General features: G+C 32.5%; 1 protein-coding gene across 4 annotated transcripts in view; it reads left to right on the top strand.

The window, feature by feature from the left end:
* LOC145328014 (medium-chain acyl-CoA ligase ACSF2, mitochondrial-like) overlaps positions 1 to 18,842 on the top strand; it is a 40,523-nt gene extending 21,681 nt beyond the window's left edge. The window contains exons 16-27 of one of the 4 annotated variants that reach the window (XM_080171550.1): positions 1,651 to 1,705; positions 2,477 to 2,554; positions 2,977 to 3,042; positions 3,754 to 3,820; positions 4,579 to 4,660; positions 5,311 to 5,381; positions 8,384 to 8,405; positions 13,318 to 13,366; positions 14,173 to 14,283; positions 17,268 to 17,331; positions 17,641 to 17,690; positions 18,320 to 18,842. In XM_080171550.1, the coding sequence (XP_080027676.1) occupies positions 1,651 to 1,705; positions 2,477 to 2,554; positions 2,977 to 3,042; positions 3,754 to 3,820; positions 4,579 to 4,660; positions 5,311 to 5,381; positions 8,384 to 8,405; positions 13,318 to 13,366; positions 14,173 to 14,283; positions 17,268 to 17,331; positions 17,641 to 17,690; positions 18,320 to 18,334 (730 nt within the window). In that variant the 3' untranslated portion in view covers positions 18,335 to 18,842. Of the gene's footprint in view, positions 1 to 1,549; positions 1,605 to 1,650; positions 1,706 to 2,476; positions 2,555 to 2,976; positions 3,043 to 3,753; positions 3,821 to 4,578; positions 4,661 to 5,310; positions 5,404 to 7,555; positions 7,578 to 8,383; positions 8,406 to 13,317; positions 13,367 to 14,172; positions 14,284 to 17,267; positions 17,332 to 17,640; positions 17,691 to 18,319 lie in introns of all 4 variants that reach the window. The other 3 variants (XM_080171549.1, XM_080171547.1, XM_080171548.1) reach the window with 3 other exon arrangements.
* The last annotated feature ends 1,435 nt before the right edge of the window (positions 18,843 to 20,277 follow it).

Here is a 20,277-nt window from a genome sequence, read left to right as displayed (position 1 = left end):
CAGCAGTACTTGGCAGCTGCCAGCCGCAAACCGACGGTTGGCAGGTAAACGGCAACGGATTTTATGAAATTGTAATATGTCATGAAGATATATAAAAAAATTTGAAATCTTCAAGTAAAAATTTGCGGTCACAGGAACCGTTTAAAGATTTCTGGAGACCTGGAGGTTCAGAACTTGCAGGATTATACCTGGAACCTGAAATCGACTTGAACACCTACATTACATATGAGGATGTACGACTATAGGATAATTTTAGTATTAGATAACATGAAATGCTTTGTTTAAGTAAAAAAATATTTTTACTTTTTACCTGAATGACCTTACCAGATTTGCTGGCATCCTGTGCCCGCCAGGAAGGAGGTATTAAAAAAATTTCAACTCTCAGTTATGTGTCATACCCATATTTCAAAAGTCACTCAGTTATAGCCCTTTACCTTTTATACACAGAAAATGGGATAGAAAAAAACAGAGGGGGAGGGGGGGGGGGGCAGGCATTCAACGCCACCTCCCCGCCCATCCTCCAACGATTAGGGGTTGATATTACAGATTGAGGGTAGTAATAGTTAATTAGATTTCTTTGCTAGGTTTAACCTTAATTTTATCCTATTATATAAAGAAGTAAGCTTTTTTGTCTGTAGCGAAGGATCTTGCTAACCGCTGAACCGATATGGTTCTCCTTTAGAGTAAAGCTTCTTATAGGTACTAGAGTGGTTTTAGGCTGTTTAATTTTTATAAAAAAGTCGTTGTAAGGTTTTAAGTTATTTTTCTGGATAGTCCCTTTCGTGTTAACGCCCCTTAAGGAGCGATTATTCGTATTTTCACAGTAGCTTTCCTCCTATTTCTAGCCCCTCGCAGGGGACTCTAACCTTGCGGGGCCAATTGCCTAACCCTGCGGGGCAATCACCTAACCAAATATAACCTAAAATAACCTATTAAAAGCAATATTAAAAATACAATGAATCGCCCCTTAAGGGGCGTTGCCACGAAAGGGACTATATCCTTTTTTGATACTTTAATATGTAGTAATTTGGCCGGTTATCCGGCAATTTGGCCGGATAACCGGATATTTGCCGAATATCCGGCGTTGGCCGGTTATCCGGCCGGATACCGGATATCCGGCATTTTAAATCAGCCGGATAACCGGTATCCGGCCAAAAAAATATCCGGCCCAACCCTACTAATATTATCAAAGCCAAGTAGCAGAAAATAATTTAGAAGCAGACGAAAGAGGTCTTTGAAAAATGAAAAAGGTAGTTGTCTGTTTTTGGACTTTGGGCTTTTGTGCTGCCTAGCCCTAATATATTTTCCGGCATGGCTTCCAAACCGATTAATGTCTGCTGGATTAGAAGCATTTCTCAGCCTTACTTAAAAAAAGTATAGCATCTTATTGCAAACAATTACTTCACAAAAATAAAATAAAAATCCTAAAATTCCACTAGTTTTGTTAGACCATGCCTTCGGCCACTCGGGAATAAAAAATCTTAATAATATTTTAGTAGCCGCGGAAAGCTGGATATAATACGACAATAAATAAGCATTATTGTTTTAGTCATGTAGAAACTGGAATAATGGCGGGTGCCCCATGCCCCAAGGAACTTTGTAAGGTAAATAATCTTTATTTTTTTCTTATTGAAATTTATCCTTTCCTAGTTGTGTAGAGACAGGTCTTATGGCTGGTGCCCCTTGCCCTAAAGCACTATGCAAGGTAAAGTGTATTGAATTATGAAAAAAAATATGCAACAGAGGTAATGACTGTTGAGAAACTATGCAAAAAATATGTAAAAGGGGTAAAGATCTTTAGATCAGGCAAGGTAAAATGGTATGCAGTGTATCTAAAAATTTAAGGTTTATATTACCATGCATTGTACCAATACATATGCAATGGAACTTTTTATCTCAAGAAAAACAATTTTTCCTCCAGCTTCAACTCAAGTCTTATTATGATTGTTTAACGCAGCGTTTCGGAGCCGTTTGATTTTGATGGCGTCTCCGGCTCTGACCTAAAGTCAAGAAAAACTCGACATATTTTTTTCCCCATAAAAAAAAACACTTTTTATTTTTGACTTTTGAAGGTTTTAAAAGTTAATTTTTTGATAAAATGGACTTGAAAAACTTAAAAAGGTCATTTGCACATGACAAAACAGAGTTACCAAATCAAAATTTATAAAAAAAATCTCTCTATTTATCTAGTCCGGAGCCGGAGCCATTTTTAAACAAAAATTACTGCTCCGGCTCTGGCTCCAGCAAAATATGGCGGCTCCACGGCTCCCGGCTCCAGCTCCGAAACACTGGTTTAACGTGTCACCCTGTGTATTCGTTTGAGAAATTATATCTCAAACCAGTTGACCGACTGATCCAAATTTACGATTAACCTTATGTAGATTGTTTGGCAAAAGAATTAATCCCAGTAAAAGGAACTTAGTTGTCTACAAAAATCAAATAAAGCAAATATAAACTGAATTAACTCTATTCTTAGAATGTGGTTGCTGAGATGAACATGAAGGATTTTTCTGTTTGCTATGGAATGACTGAAACTAGTCCTGTTACTTTTCAGGTGAGTAGTTAGATAGTTAAATAGTTAGAAAGAATAGAGGGATTATGAGCTATATATAACTCTGTCCATGGGGCGGAGCACCTGTCTTGATTTTGTAATGGGTATTTGAAATCAGCTACTTGCTACGACAATATAAACACAGGAGAGTTCCTATAAAAGAACAGAAACGATTTGCTTGCAGACAGAAGAGTTTCCCACCACTTGGCAGTTTGATAGATATCTTACGCGGTGGATAAGTAGATATTATCAAATATTTTTCCAATTTATTCCGAATAATATTTTAGATAGGGTTGGGCCGGATAACCAGATATCCGGTATAAGAAATCAGCCGGTTATCCGATATCCGGATAGTTTCAATATCCGGTATCAAGCCGGATATTAAAATGGCCGGACATCCGGCCCAACCCTAATTTTAAATTCAGGGGTTTTGTGCGGATGACATGGACTTGAAAACTGGAACTATTGGCTATCCGGCAAATCACGTTGAGGTAATCAAGGATTTAAAGGGATAAGACAAAGGACGATAAATTGATGTACATCCCAAAAGATGACATTTAAAATTATCCCTTCTGTAGATTACAATTAGTGGTTGAAATGTCTGGACTCTCAACTTAATTAAACAACTTAGTATAAAAATTGTGGGACTAGTGTAATAAACAGCACAATGTCCCCTTTCTCCCTCGGAGGTAATAAACCTAAAAACCTAAGCTGAATCAAAAAATAAATAGCTTTTTAAATGTTGAATAAACTGTTGTAGATTCAGGGATTGCGGGTGGGGATTGTAAATTACACTTGTACCCAAAATTGTATAAACCAAGTCATCTTATTCTTTGGCTCACAAGCTTTCATTGAAATTATTGGTTGGTTCCAAATTAATATTGTCCAAACTTTTCTATCAATACTTATGACGGATCATGGAAAGAAAACGATGTTGCGGATTTCGTCGTATATTCACAATAGCTTTTCTCCTGTTTCTAGCCCCTGCGGGGTATACTTTCTAACCCAGCGGGTCAACCATTGACATTGACCATTGACATCATTTAATCTAAAATGACAATTCAAAAGCTGTGAATATATGATAAAACACGCAACTTCGTTTTCTTTCCATAACCCATTTTGACTTATAAAAATAGTAATTTTATTTTGATTATTCCAAAGAAAGCAGAAATTAAATAAAAATAATGTGCTTAATATTTTAGGTTGCAGTTATGAATGAGAATGGAGAAATAGTTCCCGCAGGGGTTCCTGGAGAATTATGCACCAGAGGTTTGGAGGATAGATAGATGAATATATTATCCTATAGTAGTAAAGGTTTTTGTCTGAGGATAAAGATCTCAATAACTACTGAACCGATTGGGCTCTACCACCCTCCCAATAGAAATTACAAAAAAAATCATTTTTTTTTTTACCTAAACAGACTTGAACGCAACAAAGCAAGGTATCGTAGAGACTTAAAAGCAACATAGATAGGTATCGTACTAATTTAAAAAAACATTTAAAGTACCACTAGAGGCCTCTGGGGGCGTAGCTGCTAGTCATATAAATAATAGAGGGGGCGTGTGGCATGTGTTTTATATAACTCTGCCCAAAGGGCGGGAACACTATACCTATATTTATTGGGCCTTTGGAATCAGCTCATAAAGGAGGAAATATAAAACACAGCGAAGTCCCTTCAAAGGAACAGAAAGCAATTTGCTATAAACAAAAAGGGTCTCAACCACTTGGGCCAGGTAGTTGTCAGGTTCATACAATTATACTTGTATATCTAATTTATAATCTCTTTTGTATATGGATATAATTTGGTCAACTGAATTTGAGTTGCCGATTGTGTACATAGTTTCCTCGTGCTATCTCAATATTTACTACTAGCAAACTTCCCCTCCCAAAAAAAAAAAATATTTTTCAAATTTGATTTTTTTGAAAGTTTGAAGCTTTTTTAGCTAAAGTGGTGAATATTGAGATAGCATGTGGAAATTATGTAGACAATCGGCAATTCAAATTCAGTTGACCTATAATTTGTCTAGGCTATTCCACTATGTTGGGTTACTGGGGAGATGCAGAGAAGACAGACGAGGTTATCAAAGGAACCAGGTGGTTCCATACTGGGTAAGTGTTGTCGGTCGGGGAGGTGTTGGGTTTGAGCCTGGACATTACCTGAGTATCATAGGTAACCCGCGACTGTGTACAACATACAGCGCATCCGCTCGTTGTCGATAGGTTTGAATCTCGGCCCACACCGCGTCATAACCAAAGTTGTTTCTGTTTCTGATATGTCAAGCATGCGACCCAAATTAGATTAAGAGGAAAAGCCTTGGCCCAAAACAGAAGCCATTCATTACCATGTACAGTTATGACTTTAAGACAATGGTCATACAATCAAAGGGTTGGTACTAGTAGTATAAAGCACGGTACGTGCTATTTATTAAAAATTCATGAATATTAAAATTAACCATACCGCTGTAGCAACGCCATTTACCGTTATAAACGGCGACATCAGCAAAAAAAACCTGAAAAATAAAATTGGTGTATGATATGATAATTCTTGAAATTTAAAAATTTTAGTACCTTTTATTCTACTTTTAAGTTTAAATAATAAAACCTTTCACAAAAATTTAATAAGAAACAAATACATCCCCCTTCTTCCCGAAAAAATTTGAACAAATTTGCCTTTTATACATTTTTTTCTGTTTAACTTGACTTTTTACAAAAAAAAATTACTATTTCTATTGGATAGAATCATCCTTGTTTTATTTCAGTGATGTAGCAGTCATCGACAGACAGGGGTACGGACAAATAGTCGGTAGAATGAAGGATATGATTATCAGAGGTGGAGAAAATATTTACCCAAGGTATTTATCTATCTATCTATCTGTATGTCTATCTATCTATCTATCTATCTGTTATCTATATGTCTATCTATCTATCTGTCTGTCTATAGATATATAGTTGGTAGAATGAAAGATATGATTATTAGGGGTGGAGAAAATATTTACCCAAGGTATTTATCTATCTATCTATCTGTATGTTTATATATCTATCTATCTACCTGTCTGTCTATCTATCTATCTATCTGTCTGTCTATAGATAGATAGTTGGTAGAATGAAAGATATGATAATTAGAGGTGGAGAAACTAATTACCCAAGGTATTTATCTATCTATCTATCTGTTTGTATGTCTATCTATCTCTATCTATCTGTCTGTCTTCCATAGATAGATAGTTGGAAGAATGAAAGATATGATTATCAGAGGTGGAGAAAATATATACCCCAGGTATTTATCTATCTATCAGTCTGTCGTTTGTCTGTCTGTATATCTATCTGTTTATCTATCTATCTATCTATCTGTCGATAGATAGATAGTTGGTAGAATGAAAAATATGATTGTTAGAGGTGGAAAAAATATTTATCCAAGGTATTTATCTATTTATCTATCTATTTGTCTATCTATCTGTTTGTCTATCTATCTGTCTGTCTATAGATAGATAGTTGGAAGAATGAAAGATATGATAAATAGAGGTGGAGAAAATATTTACCCCAGGTATTTATCCAGGAAATACAAACTGTCCCAATTTTGTATAACTTTTGCGGAACATGTTCCCATTACGTCATATTTTTCATTCCCGAAAAAGGGAAGGGGGAAAGAAAAAAAAGGGAAGGGGGGAATAAAAAAGAGATGGGAGAAAAGGGGGTTTTCCCCATCTCTTTTGAAGAGATTTTCTTCCCCCCTTCTCTTTTTCGGGAAAGAAAAATATGACGTAACTGGGACTTGTTCCGCAAAAGTTATACAAAATTGGGACAGTTTGTATTTCCTCGTATTCATCTATCTAAATATCTGTTTGTCTATCTATCTACCCATCTGTCTGTCTATAGATAGATAGTTAGTAGAATGAAAGATATGATAATTAGAGGCGGAGAAAACATTTACCCAAGGTATTTATCTATCTATCTATCTATCTATCTATCAGTTTGTCTATCTATCTATCTATCTATCTGTTTGTCTATCTATCTATCTGTTTGTATATCTATCTATCTGTCAGTTTGTCTATCTATCTACCTATCTGTCTGTTTATAGTAAGATAGTTGGTAGAATGAAAGATATGATAATTAGAGGCGGAGAAAATATTTACCCAAGGTATTTATCAATCTATCTATCTGTTTGTCTATCTATCCATCTATCTATCTGTCTGTTTATAGATAGATAGTTGGTAGAATGAAAGATATGATTATTAGAGGTGGAAAAACATTTACCCAAGGTATTTATCTATCTATCTATCAGTCTGTTTGTCTATCTATCTACCTTTCTGTCTGTCTGTCTATCTATATATCTATCTGTCTTTCTATAGATAGATAGTTGGTAGAATGAAAGATATTATTATTAGAGGTGGAGAAAATATTTACCCAAGGTACTTGTCTATCTATCTATCTGTCTGTCTATCTATCTATCTATCTGTCTGTCTATCTGTTTGTCTATCTGTTTGTCTATCTATCCATATATCTGTCTATCTATCTATCTATCTATCTATCTGTCTGCCTATAGATAGATAGTTGCAAGAATGAAAGATATGATTATTAGAGGAGGAGAAAATATTTACCCAAGGTATTTATCTAACTAAATATCTGTTTGTCTATCTATCTATCTATCTATCTACCTATCTATCTGTCTGTCTATAGATAGATAGTTTGTAGAATGAAAAATATGATTGTTAGATGTGGAAAAAATATTTACCCAAGGTATTTATCTATCTATCTATCTGTCTGTCTATAGATAGATAGTTGGTAGAATGAAAGATATGATTATTAGAGGTGGAGAAAATATTTACCCAAGGTATTTATCTATCTATCTATCTGTCTGTCTCTCTAGCTATCTACCAATCTGTCTGTCTATCTGTTTGTCTATCTGTTTGTCTATCTATCCATATATCTGTCTATCTATCTATCTATCTATCTATCTGTCTGTCTATAGATAGATAGTTGCAAGAATGAAAGATATGATTATTAGAGGAGGAGAAAATATTTACCCAAGGTATTTATCTAACTAAATATCTGTTTGTCTATCTATCTATCTACCTATCTATCTGTCTGTCTATAGATAGATAGTTTGTAGAATGAAAAATATGATTGTTAGATGTGGAAAAAATATTTACCCAAGGTATTTATCTATCTATCTATCTGTCTGTCTATAGATAGATAGTTGGTAGAATGAAAGATATGATTATTAGAGGTGGAGAAAATATTTACCCAAGGTATTTATCTATCTATCTATCTGTCTGTCTCTCTAGCTATCTACCAATCTGTCTGTCTATCTGTTTGTCAATCTGTTTGTCTATCTATCCATATATCTGTCTATCTATCTATCTATCTATCTATCTGTCTGTCTATAGATAGATAGTTGCAAGAATGAAAGATATGATTATTAGAGGAGGAGAAAATATTTACCCAAGGTATTTATCTAACTAAATATCTGTTTGTCTATCTATCTATCTACCTATCTATCTGTCTGTCTATAGATAGATAGTTTGTAGAATGAAAAATATGATTGTTAGATGTGGAAAAAATATTTACCCAAGGTATTTATCTATCTATCTATCTGTCTGTCTATAGATAGATAGTTGGTAGAATGAAAGATATGATTATTAGAGGTGGAGAAAATATTTACCCAAGGTATTTATCTATCTATCTATCTGTCTGTCTCTCTAGCTATCTACCAATCTGTCTGTCTATCTGTTTGTCTATCTATCCATATATTTGTCTATCTATCTATCTATCCATATATCTATCTGTCTGTCAATAGATAGATAGTTGGTAGAATGAAAGATATGATTATTAAAGGTGGAGAAAATATATACCCAAGGTATTTATCTATCTATCTATCTGTATATGAACTCACTGTAAAGTTAGAACTGAGCATTGCAAAGGAAGTAATGCTTAGAGGGGTAATGTTATAATTCTTTTTATGTCCCCCTTTTCTCTATATCTTTCATATATGCTCAAACAGCTTCGCTATATTATTATATTATTTATTTCTTATTGGTGATGTCGTCCTTGATTTAAAGATAATTGGCTATAAAGATATACAATTATATATATTTTGCCTTAATTTGTGAGATATTATTTTGCATAAACTAAGTAACGTAGTTACTCTATGATTAAGGTGTATCTATTACTCCGTCCTTCCGTCTGTCATTCCATACCCGCTATTAATTGTGTTTAAAAGACACACACAAAGACAGAAAGACAGTCTGCCATCCTGTTACTTTTATAAAAGGATTGTTTCTTTCCTGCATAATTTTCCGCTGCGGACATATTTGTCCTTGTTAGACATATACAATTATGATTAATAGCTGTGCATTTTCTGAGTATGAGGAAAATTATAAAAAGTTTTAATAAGGTTCTGGAGCTTTCCGCGGATATTAAAATAAAAAATATAAGATTAAAGCCTGTCTTGTTAGTGACAAAATGCCGAAGGCCGTCTCGGGCTAACAAAGCTGGAATTAATGTTATATTTTAATACTCGCCAAAAATTGTCTGTAATATAATGCTGGACATAATTTTCAGTATGGCTTAGAACCGGTTCTAATCCAGCGGATATTAAGCGGTTTCAAAGCCATTCTGACAAAAAATTATAAACATTTAATAATTACATTATGTAAGGTGTAAAGAGGTAGGTATGTTCTATGAGAGGTTTTATAACTACTTGTAGAGAAACTATGCTTCTTAAAAAAATTACGAATAAAATTGAATATATTTCACTTAAGGAAAAGAGTACTATTTAATTAAAATACTAAATAAGATTAACATTCATATTATTTTCACAAAATTTGGTCAAATTGTGGTATTCGGCAACCGTGAGCCATGCCTATGGCACCCCTGACCGGGGTTCGGGGAAGGGCCACAGGCCCTCCCCCGAGTCCTGGGGAAGGGGTCTGCCGACCCCCTCCCTATGCCTAAAATTAATGATTGAATCTGACAAGCTTTATTATGGTTAAGCTGCATTGTTAATTCCCCCCACCCTTTCCAGGGATGGGGGATCATTATTGCCCAAACTGACTATTGTATGTGTATTATAATGCTTTTATGTTATGATTATTTATTCCTATCTGTGTAGCTATTGTTTGTTGTATATAACTTTAGTAACTCTTAGACCTTCAATAAAGGAACAACTGAATAGATGCTGTTTGTTATTTAGTGATTGTTAGAGAAGCGTAGCTTCTCTATAGTAAGGTGTCCACGTCTGTCACACTGCCGTAGTCTTTTCGAACTCTGGTGTCTGCCACTTATCCTAGGCGGATACCACAAAATATCTAAAGCATTAAATATAATTTCTTCATACAAAACAACCAATTTTTTGAAGCAAGTGTTTTAGCATATGTGACAAACCTTATATAAAAGTAACAGGATCTGTATTTGTTTGTGTCTGTCTGTACCGAAGGGTGTCTATAACCGCTAAACCGATATGGTTCTTCTTTACAGTGTAGTTTAGGTTCTTGCAAGGTTTATAACAATTTTGGGGGAGAATGCCATCACAACATACACACAGCAAAAAAAAAAGAAGTATAAAATGGGGGAAAATTCAAGAAAAGTATCAAAACAAGAATAAATACAGCCACAAGCCAAGTAGAAAAGCACAAAAAATGGACATAGTCAACAACCTACACTAAATAGAGTCCGAGATAATTGTAATTACAGAGTGGCTTCGAAACTGGAAATTGAAAGACAAAAATCTAGTATAATTCTATTTATTTATACATAAAACTATTTAGATTTAAGAAACATATGATAAAATTGAATACAAATATTGGAGGACACTTTCAATTTATAAACTATTTGATATCAAATACAAATATAGTTTAATCAATCAAACTATATTGATAACATATGGAAGGAAGATTAAAAAATTTAAATTTACATTGGGGGGGGGGGGGGGGGGTGTTGATGGTCGGTTGACCAACATATAGGTCTATATGAAAAAAAATTATAAGGGGTTTTAATGCAACCATCTCGTAATCAGTGAGCAAATGGCACTTAGAATTCGAATTTCGATCTGAAATTTTGCATGAGTAATCCTTGGTAGGTCTATTTTTTCCTAAATTGAACAAAAAGTTGAAAAAGTAACAGCTAACGGCTCAGCCGTTTATCCGTTTTTTTTTGGCTATTTTTAGGGCAAATATGCTATAAATTATGTAGGAATCAACTTTTTGAAACATATTTTTGCTTTAAATCATGTGAAATGAAACAAAAAAAACATTTTTAGATTTCTAGTACCAGCAACTAGCGGCTAGAACCGTTTGAAAACGTTTTTGAACAGCAAAGAGTATTATGTGGAGATAGGTTTCGTGATTATTTGCCTTAAAAATAGTTTTTAAAAATGGCTAAACGGCTGAGCCGCCAGCCGTTTGCCGTTACTTTTCCAACTTTTTGTTAAATTTAGGGAAAATAGGCCTACCAAGGACTACTCATGCAAAATTTCAGATCAAGATTCGAATTCTAAGTGACATTTGCTCACTGATTACGAGATGGTTGCATTATCCCCCCCCCCCCTTTGTAAAAAAAGCTAGTAATATAGGGATTGTACAATAAATTTTATTCTTTTGGTTGTCTCGGACTTTGGAAAAAAGAATCAATGTAACTTTACTTTCTTGGTAAATTAAAAAAAAACTAGTGCATGGTATGCCGAGAAAAGGTTTTGCTCCAAGCAGACGAACCATAACTAATACAATCAATATGAACAATAGCAGACTATTGATATTTGTTAGATACAAGCTTCTAGGAAACTTATCTCTATTAGAGATATAGAAATACAATATATATATATGTAAACTAAACTAAACATAAATGTATACTTCAAAGTTATGGACTTTACTCATGTGTAATGGATGATTTGGATTAGAGATTTTTTTATTTTTAGGACCATTTTGAACATCTACTACACATTACTTTCAAAATTGAAAGCATGGAAGTATAAGTGCATTATGAATTGACTGTCATCGATACATTTGCTTAGTAAAAAATCTAAATAAAATTATGAGACCCCAAAATTACTTAAATACAAGATGGTTGATATGAACTTATTTACATTTTAAAAGACTTAAAATATGTCTTTACCTATAAACACGCTAAACATATTACAGTGTGTTTTTTTTTGCACACTCTTCAAATTTGTCATGATACAAAAATCTTCCAAAAATAGGAACTTTAGAAAAACCGGTTTTTAAGGCATAATTTGTTGAAAATCGCAAAAAAAATTTCTTATACAAATTGCCCCAACCGAATAAAGAAATTAAGATATAGATTATTAATTTCTGTCAATGGCAAGTTGGTTATATTAAGCAATACTTTTGTCCTACACAAGAAATAAGAACTATTGTTACATATCTGTATTCTAGAAGTGATATATTATCTATCCAAGTATAGCTACGAAACAGATTAATATCCGCTGGATTAGAACCAGTTATCAAACATACTGAAAATCATTTAGAAATCGTTGTACATACAATTTTCCACGAACATTAAAATAAAAGTAGAAAAATTAATTCAAGTTGCAGTTTTGTTAGACCGTGGCTTCATTCCCATGGGGCCACTCAAACTAGTTTAATTTAATAATTTTTCACTGTCTATAATACAATGCACTAAATGCCTTTTATCTATTCTGTTAAGTCTATTATGAATCTATTTGAATAGAGGAGTAGCCACTCAAAACTTTGATTTACAAAATTTACAAATTTTGCTGCTTCAATATGTTATGTCCACTTTAAACAGGGATCTCAAGGGATAAGATAAAATCACGAAAGATTTATCTACATACCCAATGATGGTTAACCAAATTACCCCTTCTGTAGATTTAAATATTTGGTTAAAAGATGAACTAGCCAATCAATATTAGGTATATAAAGATGAATGAAAGCAAGTTTTTTGGGTATAAGTATAATTTAAACTACATTGTTTCCTCCCTCTCTGACTTTAAGAGTCAATATAACATAAATTTCATGTACTTTTAATAATTTTATGTTACAATAAACAATGCAGTAGGTACCTTAAATAACAAAATTTGACTCTTTGATATCTTGAGAAGGGCTTTCATAAGTAATATCGAAGAATGGCTTCGAAACCGATCAATATCCGCTGGTTTAGAACAGTTTCTCAGCCATACTGAAAAATCATATTAAGATAATTTTCCACGAAGATTAAAATAAAAATTATAAAATTAGTACCAGTTTTTTTAGACCGGGCCTTTGGATCCTCGGGGCTAACAAAAATATTGATACTGACTATTACAGTTATTAGAATTTAAAAGTTTTAAATCAATAGAACAAGTCTGACATGATGAAATCAACTTTAGATGCTATCCCTACGATCAAGCTTATCTTAGTTATAGAGAAGCTTCCAATTGGACGTGAACAGCTGTACTGACGCATGGCAATAAGTAACATTTTCGACATGCTATAGTGACAGCTATTTAACTTTCATCTGATCTACGTCGACATCATGTCCAACAGTCACCAAGTCTCTATAACAGATCTATAGTATATTGTATATACAAATAACTACTTCCCCCTTTTTTTCAATGACCTTTTTCGTCTGCTAGCAAATTGTTTTCTTCTACTTGGCTCTGTCAATATTCCCGTTACCATTGGTTGATTTTCCAAAGACCCAATTGAGTGTCATTGCGATAGGGAAATACAGTTATTTAACCCTTTCCCCCTCTTGTGTTTATCTCTAATTTTCTATACAATTCTAAAATTTTGATTAATTGTTCTTTTTTTTAGAGAAGTAGAAGAATTTTTACACACCCATCCTGAAATACAAGAAGCCCAGGTAGAAACATTTCTCGTATTCATTCGAATCCGGTGGATAGGAACCGGTTCTCATCCATACGAAAAAACTATGTCTAGCATCGTATTATATCCAACATTCTACACCTCGGCACCTCGGGGCTAAAAAAACTGGTTTTAATCTTATAATTGTACATTCTATATCCGCGGAAAGCAGTTTATAATACGATGCGAGAAATAACTATTATGCCCCTATGTTTAGTATTTGATATAGGATATACGAACATATATTGACCTCATTTGGACCTCATTTAATGGTCAATTCGTTCATCCAGTAGGAGGGGAGGGGATGGAGTAAAGAGGATGGATGGAGGGTATCGTTATTTTAGCCAGAAGCGAGAAACAATTTCCTTTCATTACTTGGTTTATTTTATCTAAATTTTATATTAGATTTATCATAATATTAATTTCGGCGGTGGTAGTTGTGCTTGGCAGCTGTCAGCTGCCAAATTAGGCGTTCGGTGGGAAAACGGCGGCGGATTTTCATGACATTATAAAACGCCCCTATTCCCCACCGTTAAGGGTCAAACGAAACACCTAAAAATTAGAATGTCAAATCTGAAAAAGATTTTGAAATAATTTGAAACTTTTTAATTTTTTAAGGAGGAGTAAAATAGTGCAGTAAAACTCTGGAAGAGGGTGGGGGGTTGGAATGATTTTTTTTACATAAAGGCTAAAATTTAAAGGAGGGGGTTAAATGCGCTATGTTGTTGATTTTTTTCATTAACCTCCATCAACAGTTGACTTCTCTTATTAGTCACCTTTAAACAAAAACAGGAGTTATTTTAGGCGTTTGGAGTATCTGATGAGCGAATGGGAGAAGAGTTAGCTGCCTGGATTAAATTAACCCAGGGTTCTAGTCTCACAGATAATTGTATCAAATTATTCTGCAAAGGAAAGGTAAACCTTAATATAGTCAAAGCAAAACAAGGATGACAATTTTCATAAAAAGAAGTATCAACATATCAAAACAAACAAGCTTAGGGTTGTATCAAAGAGACAGGTTATTATTTTGAGTCTTTTGTAAATCATTGAGGGAGTGGACATTGGGCTGTTTAAAACACTGGCCTACAAAGTTTGGCTAAATAACTTGATTTTTGGGGAGTAGTCCCTTTCGTGGTAACGCCCCTTATAGAGCAATTCGTCGTATTTTTAAAATGACCGTTGATAGGTTCTTTTAGGTTAGGTTAGGTTATATTGGATTAGGTGATTGCCTTACAGGGTTAGGCATTTAGCCCCGCAGGGTTAGAATCCCGCGCAGGGGCTAGAAATAGGAGAAAAGCTACTGTGAAAAAACGAAGAATCGCCCCCTAAGGAGCGTTGCCACGAAAGGGACTATACCTGATTTTTGTTAGGAAGGAATCGCCTTTTACAAAGTAAAGTAGGTAGTATCATCTAATATGATTAAATTAAACATCTGGCCTTTCCTAAGTTAATCTTAAAGATGCCATCCTATGGCGAAATTGGACATCAATGTTACAGAAATCATAATCAAGGTTTGAAATTTAAAATGTCTTAAGTAATTACCATAAGTAATTGTCCATATTATATTTTAGTTATCCCACAATAAAGTTATAGTAAAGCTTCTTGAACAAATAATAGTCCATATTATATTTTAGTTATCCCACAATATAGTTATAGTAAAACTTCTTGAACAAATAATAGTCCATATTATATTTTAGTTATCCCACAATAAAGTTATAGTAAAGCCTATTGAACAAATAATAGTCCATATTATATTTTAGTTATCCCACAATAAAGTTATAGTAAAGCCTATTGAACAAATAATAGTCCATATTATATTTTAGTTATCCCACAATAAAGTTAAAGTAAAGCTTCTTGAACAAATAATAGTCCATATTATATTTTAGTTATCCCACAATAAAGTTATAGTAAAGCCTATTGAACAAATAATAGTCCATATTATATTTTAGTTATCCCACAATAAAGTTAAAGTAAAGCCTATTGAACAAATAATAGTCCATATTATATTTTAGTTATCCCACAATAAAGTTATAGTAAAGCCTATTGAACAAATAATAGTCCATATTAAATTTTAGTTATCCCACAATAAAGTTATAGTAAAACTTCTTGAACAAATAATAGTCCATATTATATTTTAGTTATACCACAATAAAGTTATAGTAAAACTTCTAGAACAAATAATAGTCCATATTATATTTTAGTTATTCCACAATAAAGTTATAGTAAAGCCTATTGAACAAATAATAGTCCATATTATATTTTAGTTATCCCACAATAAAGTTATAGTAAAGCTTCTGGAACAAATAATAGTCCATATTATATTTTAGTTATCCCACAATAAAGTTATAGTAAAGCTTCTAGAACAAATAATAGTCAATATTATATTTTAGTTATCACACAATAAAGTTATAGTAAAGCTTCTTGAACAAATAATAGTCCATATTATATTTTAGTTATCCCACAATAAAGTTATAGTAAAGCCTATTGAACAAATAATAGTCCATATTATATTTTAGTTATCCCACAATAAAGTTAAAGTAAAGCTTCTTGAACAAATAATAGTCCATATTATATTTTAGTTATCCCACAATAAAGTTATAGTAAAGCCTATTGAACAAATAATAGTCCATATTAAATTTTAGTTATCCCACAATAAAGTTATAGTAAAACTTCTTGAACAAATAATAGTCCATATTATATTTTAGTTATACCACAATAAAGTTATAGTAAAACTTCTAGAACAAATAATAGTCCATATTATATTTTAGTTATTCCACAATAAAGTTATAGTAAAGCCTATTGAACAAATAATAGTCCATATTATATTTTAGTTATCCCACAATAAAGTTATAGTAAAGCTTCTGGAACAAATAATAGTCCATATTATATTTTAGTTATCCCACAATAAAGTTATAGTAAAGCTTCTAGAACAAATAATAGTCAATATTATATTTTAGTTATCACACAATAAAGTTATAGTAAAGCTTCTTGAACAAATAATAGTCCATATTATATTTTAGTTATCCCACAATAAAGTTATAGTAAAGCCTATTGAACAAATAATAGTCCATATTATATTTTAGTTATCCCACAATAAAGTTATAGTAAAGCTTCTTGAACAAATAATAGTCCATATTATATTTTAGTTATCCCACAATAAAGTTATAGGAAAGCTTCTTGAACAAATAATAGTCCATATTATATTTTAGTTATCCCACAATAAAGTTATAGTAAAGCCTATTGAACAAATAATAGTCCATATTATATTTTAGTTATCCCACAATAAAGTTAAAGTAAAGCTTCTTGAACAAATAATAGCCCATATTATATTTTAGTTATCTCACAATAAAGTTATAGTAAAGCTTCTAGAACAAATAATAGTCCATATTATATTTTAGTTATCCCACAATAAAGTTATAGTAAAGCTTCTAAAACAAATAATAGTCCATATTATATTTTAGTTAATTCACAATAATGTTATAGTAAAGATTCTAAAACAAATAATAGTCTATATTATATTTTAGTTATCCCACAATAAAGTTATAGTAAAGCTTCTAGAACAAATAATAGTTCATAATATATTTTAGTAATCCCACAATAAAGTTATAGTAAAACTTCTTGAACAAATAATAGTCCATATTATATTTAGTAATCCCACAATAAAGTTATAGTAAAGCTTCTAGAACAAATAATAGTCCATATTATATTTAGTTATTCCACAACAAAGTTATAGTAAAGGTTCTAGAACAAATAATAGTCCATATTATATTTTAGTTATCCCACAATAAAGTTATAGCATAGCTCCTAGAACAAATAATAGTCCATATTATATTTAGTTATCCCACAATAAAGTTATAGGAAAGCTTCTAGAACAAATAATAGTCCATATTATATTTTAGTTATCCCACTTCAAGATTCCCAGATACGTCAAGGTTGTTAATGAATTCCCCACCACTGTGACAGGTAATATTCCTAATATGGACCTCATTTATTGGTCAGGTTATTGAGGAGATTGGGTAAAGGGGTTGGATGCTTGGTATCATTACTTTAGCCAGCTGGGTATATATATATTGTTGGTTATAAATACCTATTCCTGGATTATCCATCTCTTTTTAGGGGTTTTCTTTCTCACTTCTCCTCTCCTCATCCCTCATTTATATGACGTCAGAATTTTTTTGCGCGACTGAAGAGTAAGAGTTTTTAGTTAAAGAGATGATATGGTAAAAAGTGAAACTTCTTTGAATTTGGAATTTTTAATCTTTTTTTTCTAAGGAAAAATTCAAAAGTTTGTCATGAAGGCGGAATATGAAAAGGAATTGCAGGTATTGTAATTTATCGTATTGCTTTGAATCCGGTGGATAGGAACCGGTTCTCATCCATGCGAAAAGACTATGTCTAGTATCGTATTACATCCAGCTTTCTACGAATATAAAAATGTACAATCATAAGATTAAAACCAGTTTTTTTAGACCAAGCCTTCGGCACCTCGGGTCTAAAAAACTGGTTTTAATCTTATAATTGTACATTCTATATCTGCGGAAAGCCGTTTATAATACGATGCGAGAAATAACTATTATTTATTTTTTTTCATCATTCTTAGTTAAGTAAAAAACATCTTTTCCAGACAATTTTTGCAAAGGATATATTTAACTTTTAGTTCTTTAACTTACTATGTAAAGTAGTAAGAGTTTCTTGTCTGAAGTTTAGGATCTCAATAATCACAAAACCGGTTGGTTTCTCTGTTTTAGAGAAGCTTCTCATAGGTCCGGGTTAGTTTTAGTCAATTTTTTTTTCGATTTATGTTTTGGGATGGTTTTAGACTATTTTTCTGCTCTTCTCTACCCTTTCAAATACAAAGCCCCCAGAGGCTAGGAGCGCAGCCGATAGTTAGATATAAAAAGATACAATTTTGTCATAATCTATGAATTTACAATTTATATTTATATTTTAGATAAATGCAAACTGAAAAAGATGAAGAAAATGAAAAAAAGAATACATACAGCAAAAAAAATATTATAGTCAAATTTTATAATTATTATTTTATTTTTACATGTATATATGATATGAGTAGAACGATGTCTGACTGTCTCACAATCTACTGGACCGATCGGGATCTACTTTTCAAGATCTATATCTATTTGGGCCATACCAAGGTTTTAGGCTATTTTCTTTGTTTGTTTGTGAAAACCACGCTTATAGGAATTTAACAATTCATTAAGTGAAGATGTTTTTGAATGAATATATTTAAGGGGGGGGGGGGGTGGTTAACCCCCCACCTCCTCGTGGGACAAACCACTTTTAACCTATGTACATAATCATATCAATAAGTACCTTTTATATGTAAAAAAAAACATTTACTTAGCCTCCAACTTTTTGTATATTATTAGACATTGTTAATTTATGTAATCTTTAGACAATAAAAAAATAATATTAATATTATTATGAAACTAAATAAATAAAACAAATAATCAAAACATATATTTTTTCCTTAAATAATATTCGCTAAACCTCAAAAAACATTTACTGTCTGTCTGTGCTCTGTGCACCACTCTCACAAGAGAAATCTACCCTAGAAAAAAGTGGAGGATCGACTCCTCCCTCCCCACCTTCTCAACGACCCCTAAAGGCCTCTAGGAGGCATAGCGGGTTTTAAATAGAGGCTAAGTCGCGGCTGACGCACTGATGTAAATATTCTATTTGCAGTGACTTTATGAAATGATATCTAAAAGTTTCCACTAGATTAACGCAATATATCATTTCTCTAGTCCTAGCATGTAATGGATATTTTATTACTTGGATGTTACACCAGATTTTCATGTAAAGTGATGCTCGAGGCTAGCTAAAATCACGATACCACCCATCCACTCCCTTTCCTCCATCCCCTCCTCTCCTACTTTATCAACGAACTGACCAATAAATGAGGTCCATATTAGCTAGCTAAATTGACTATAATTTCCCCCCTGTCATAATATCCACCTTTTTCCTATAACCATTAGTCCAAGCATATACATACACTGTAAAAAATAAGATTTTAATCATTTGCCTAAGTCTTTTCTCTTGACGAACCCCTTGGTGAGTTGGTTAGACTTATTTATTTTTGTTTTTCCTCTTAATCAAATGCAGTGAGGGAGGGGACATTGGGCTGTTTAATATACTAGTCCCAACAGTTTTTTAAAAACGTTTTCTTATTCGTTGGCATAGGAACTTTTAAGTCTTTTATCGAATTTTGATTGGTTTATCATTGAGTTGAGTGACCAAACGTTTCAACTAATTGTTGTAATCTACAAAAAAAGGAAAGTTTTGTGTATCATGATTGGGAATGTACAATGTACATCAATTTATGGTCCATTTTCTTATCCCATTAGATCCCCGGAAAAAAGTTTTGAAAGGCCAACAATCTTTTTTTTACAGCGTAGAACTTACTAAAGACCATGCATCATAGTTGTTATCAGTACTTTCCACTAAAGCGTCCCGTCCTGGTAAAATTTTGTTACAATTTTAGCCCCCAGCCAAAAAATGGTTGATTTATGCAAAATATTTTTTTTCTGTAATTAAAAAATTGCGACCACACTAGCACTGAAAAGTTTTTAAAATCTGCAAAAGACCTGTTTTTAAAGCTTTTGTGTGATATCAATTTTAAAGATTTTTACAAAATTTCATTTCTAGTGTGTCGATATAAATCTGAAATTTACCAAAAATAATCGGGGCCGTTATAATTGAAAATATTTTGAATGAGTAATTTTAATTATAAATCAACCATATCTTGGCTTGGGGCCAAAATTTTAATAATATAGGACGTTACGATTTACTTTCCACATACAAAATATAAAAGTATGTCAAATTTTTATTTGCAAAGATACTTTACAATTTGCCTTATCAGTCCTTTTGTCTGTGTGTAACGTTTATGTG

Source organism: Acartia tonsa, chromosome 9, assembly GCF_053477335.1.
Source record: "Acartia tonsa isolate MP-2025a chromosome 9, ASM5347733v1, whole genome shotgun sequence".
Classification (NCBI taxonomy): domain Eukaryota; kingdom Metazoa; phylum Arthropoda; class Copepoda; order Calanoida; family Acartiidae; genus Acartia; species Acartia tonsa.
The sequence above is the reverse complement of the archived record's forward strand: the minus strand, read 5'-3'. Positions and strand labels throughout refer to the sequence as shown.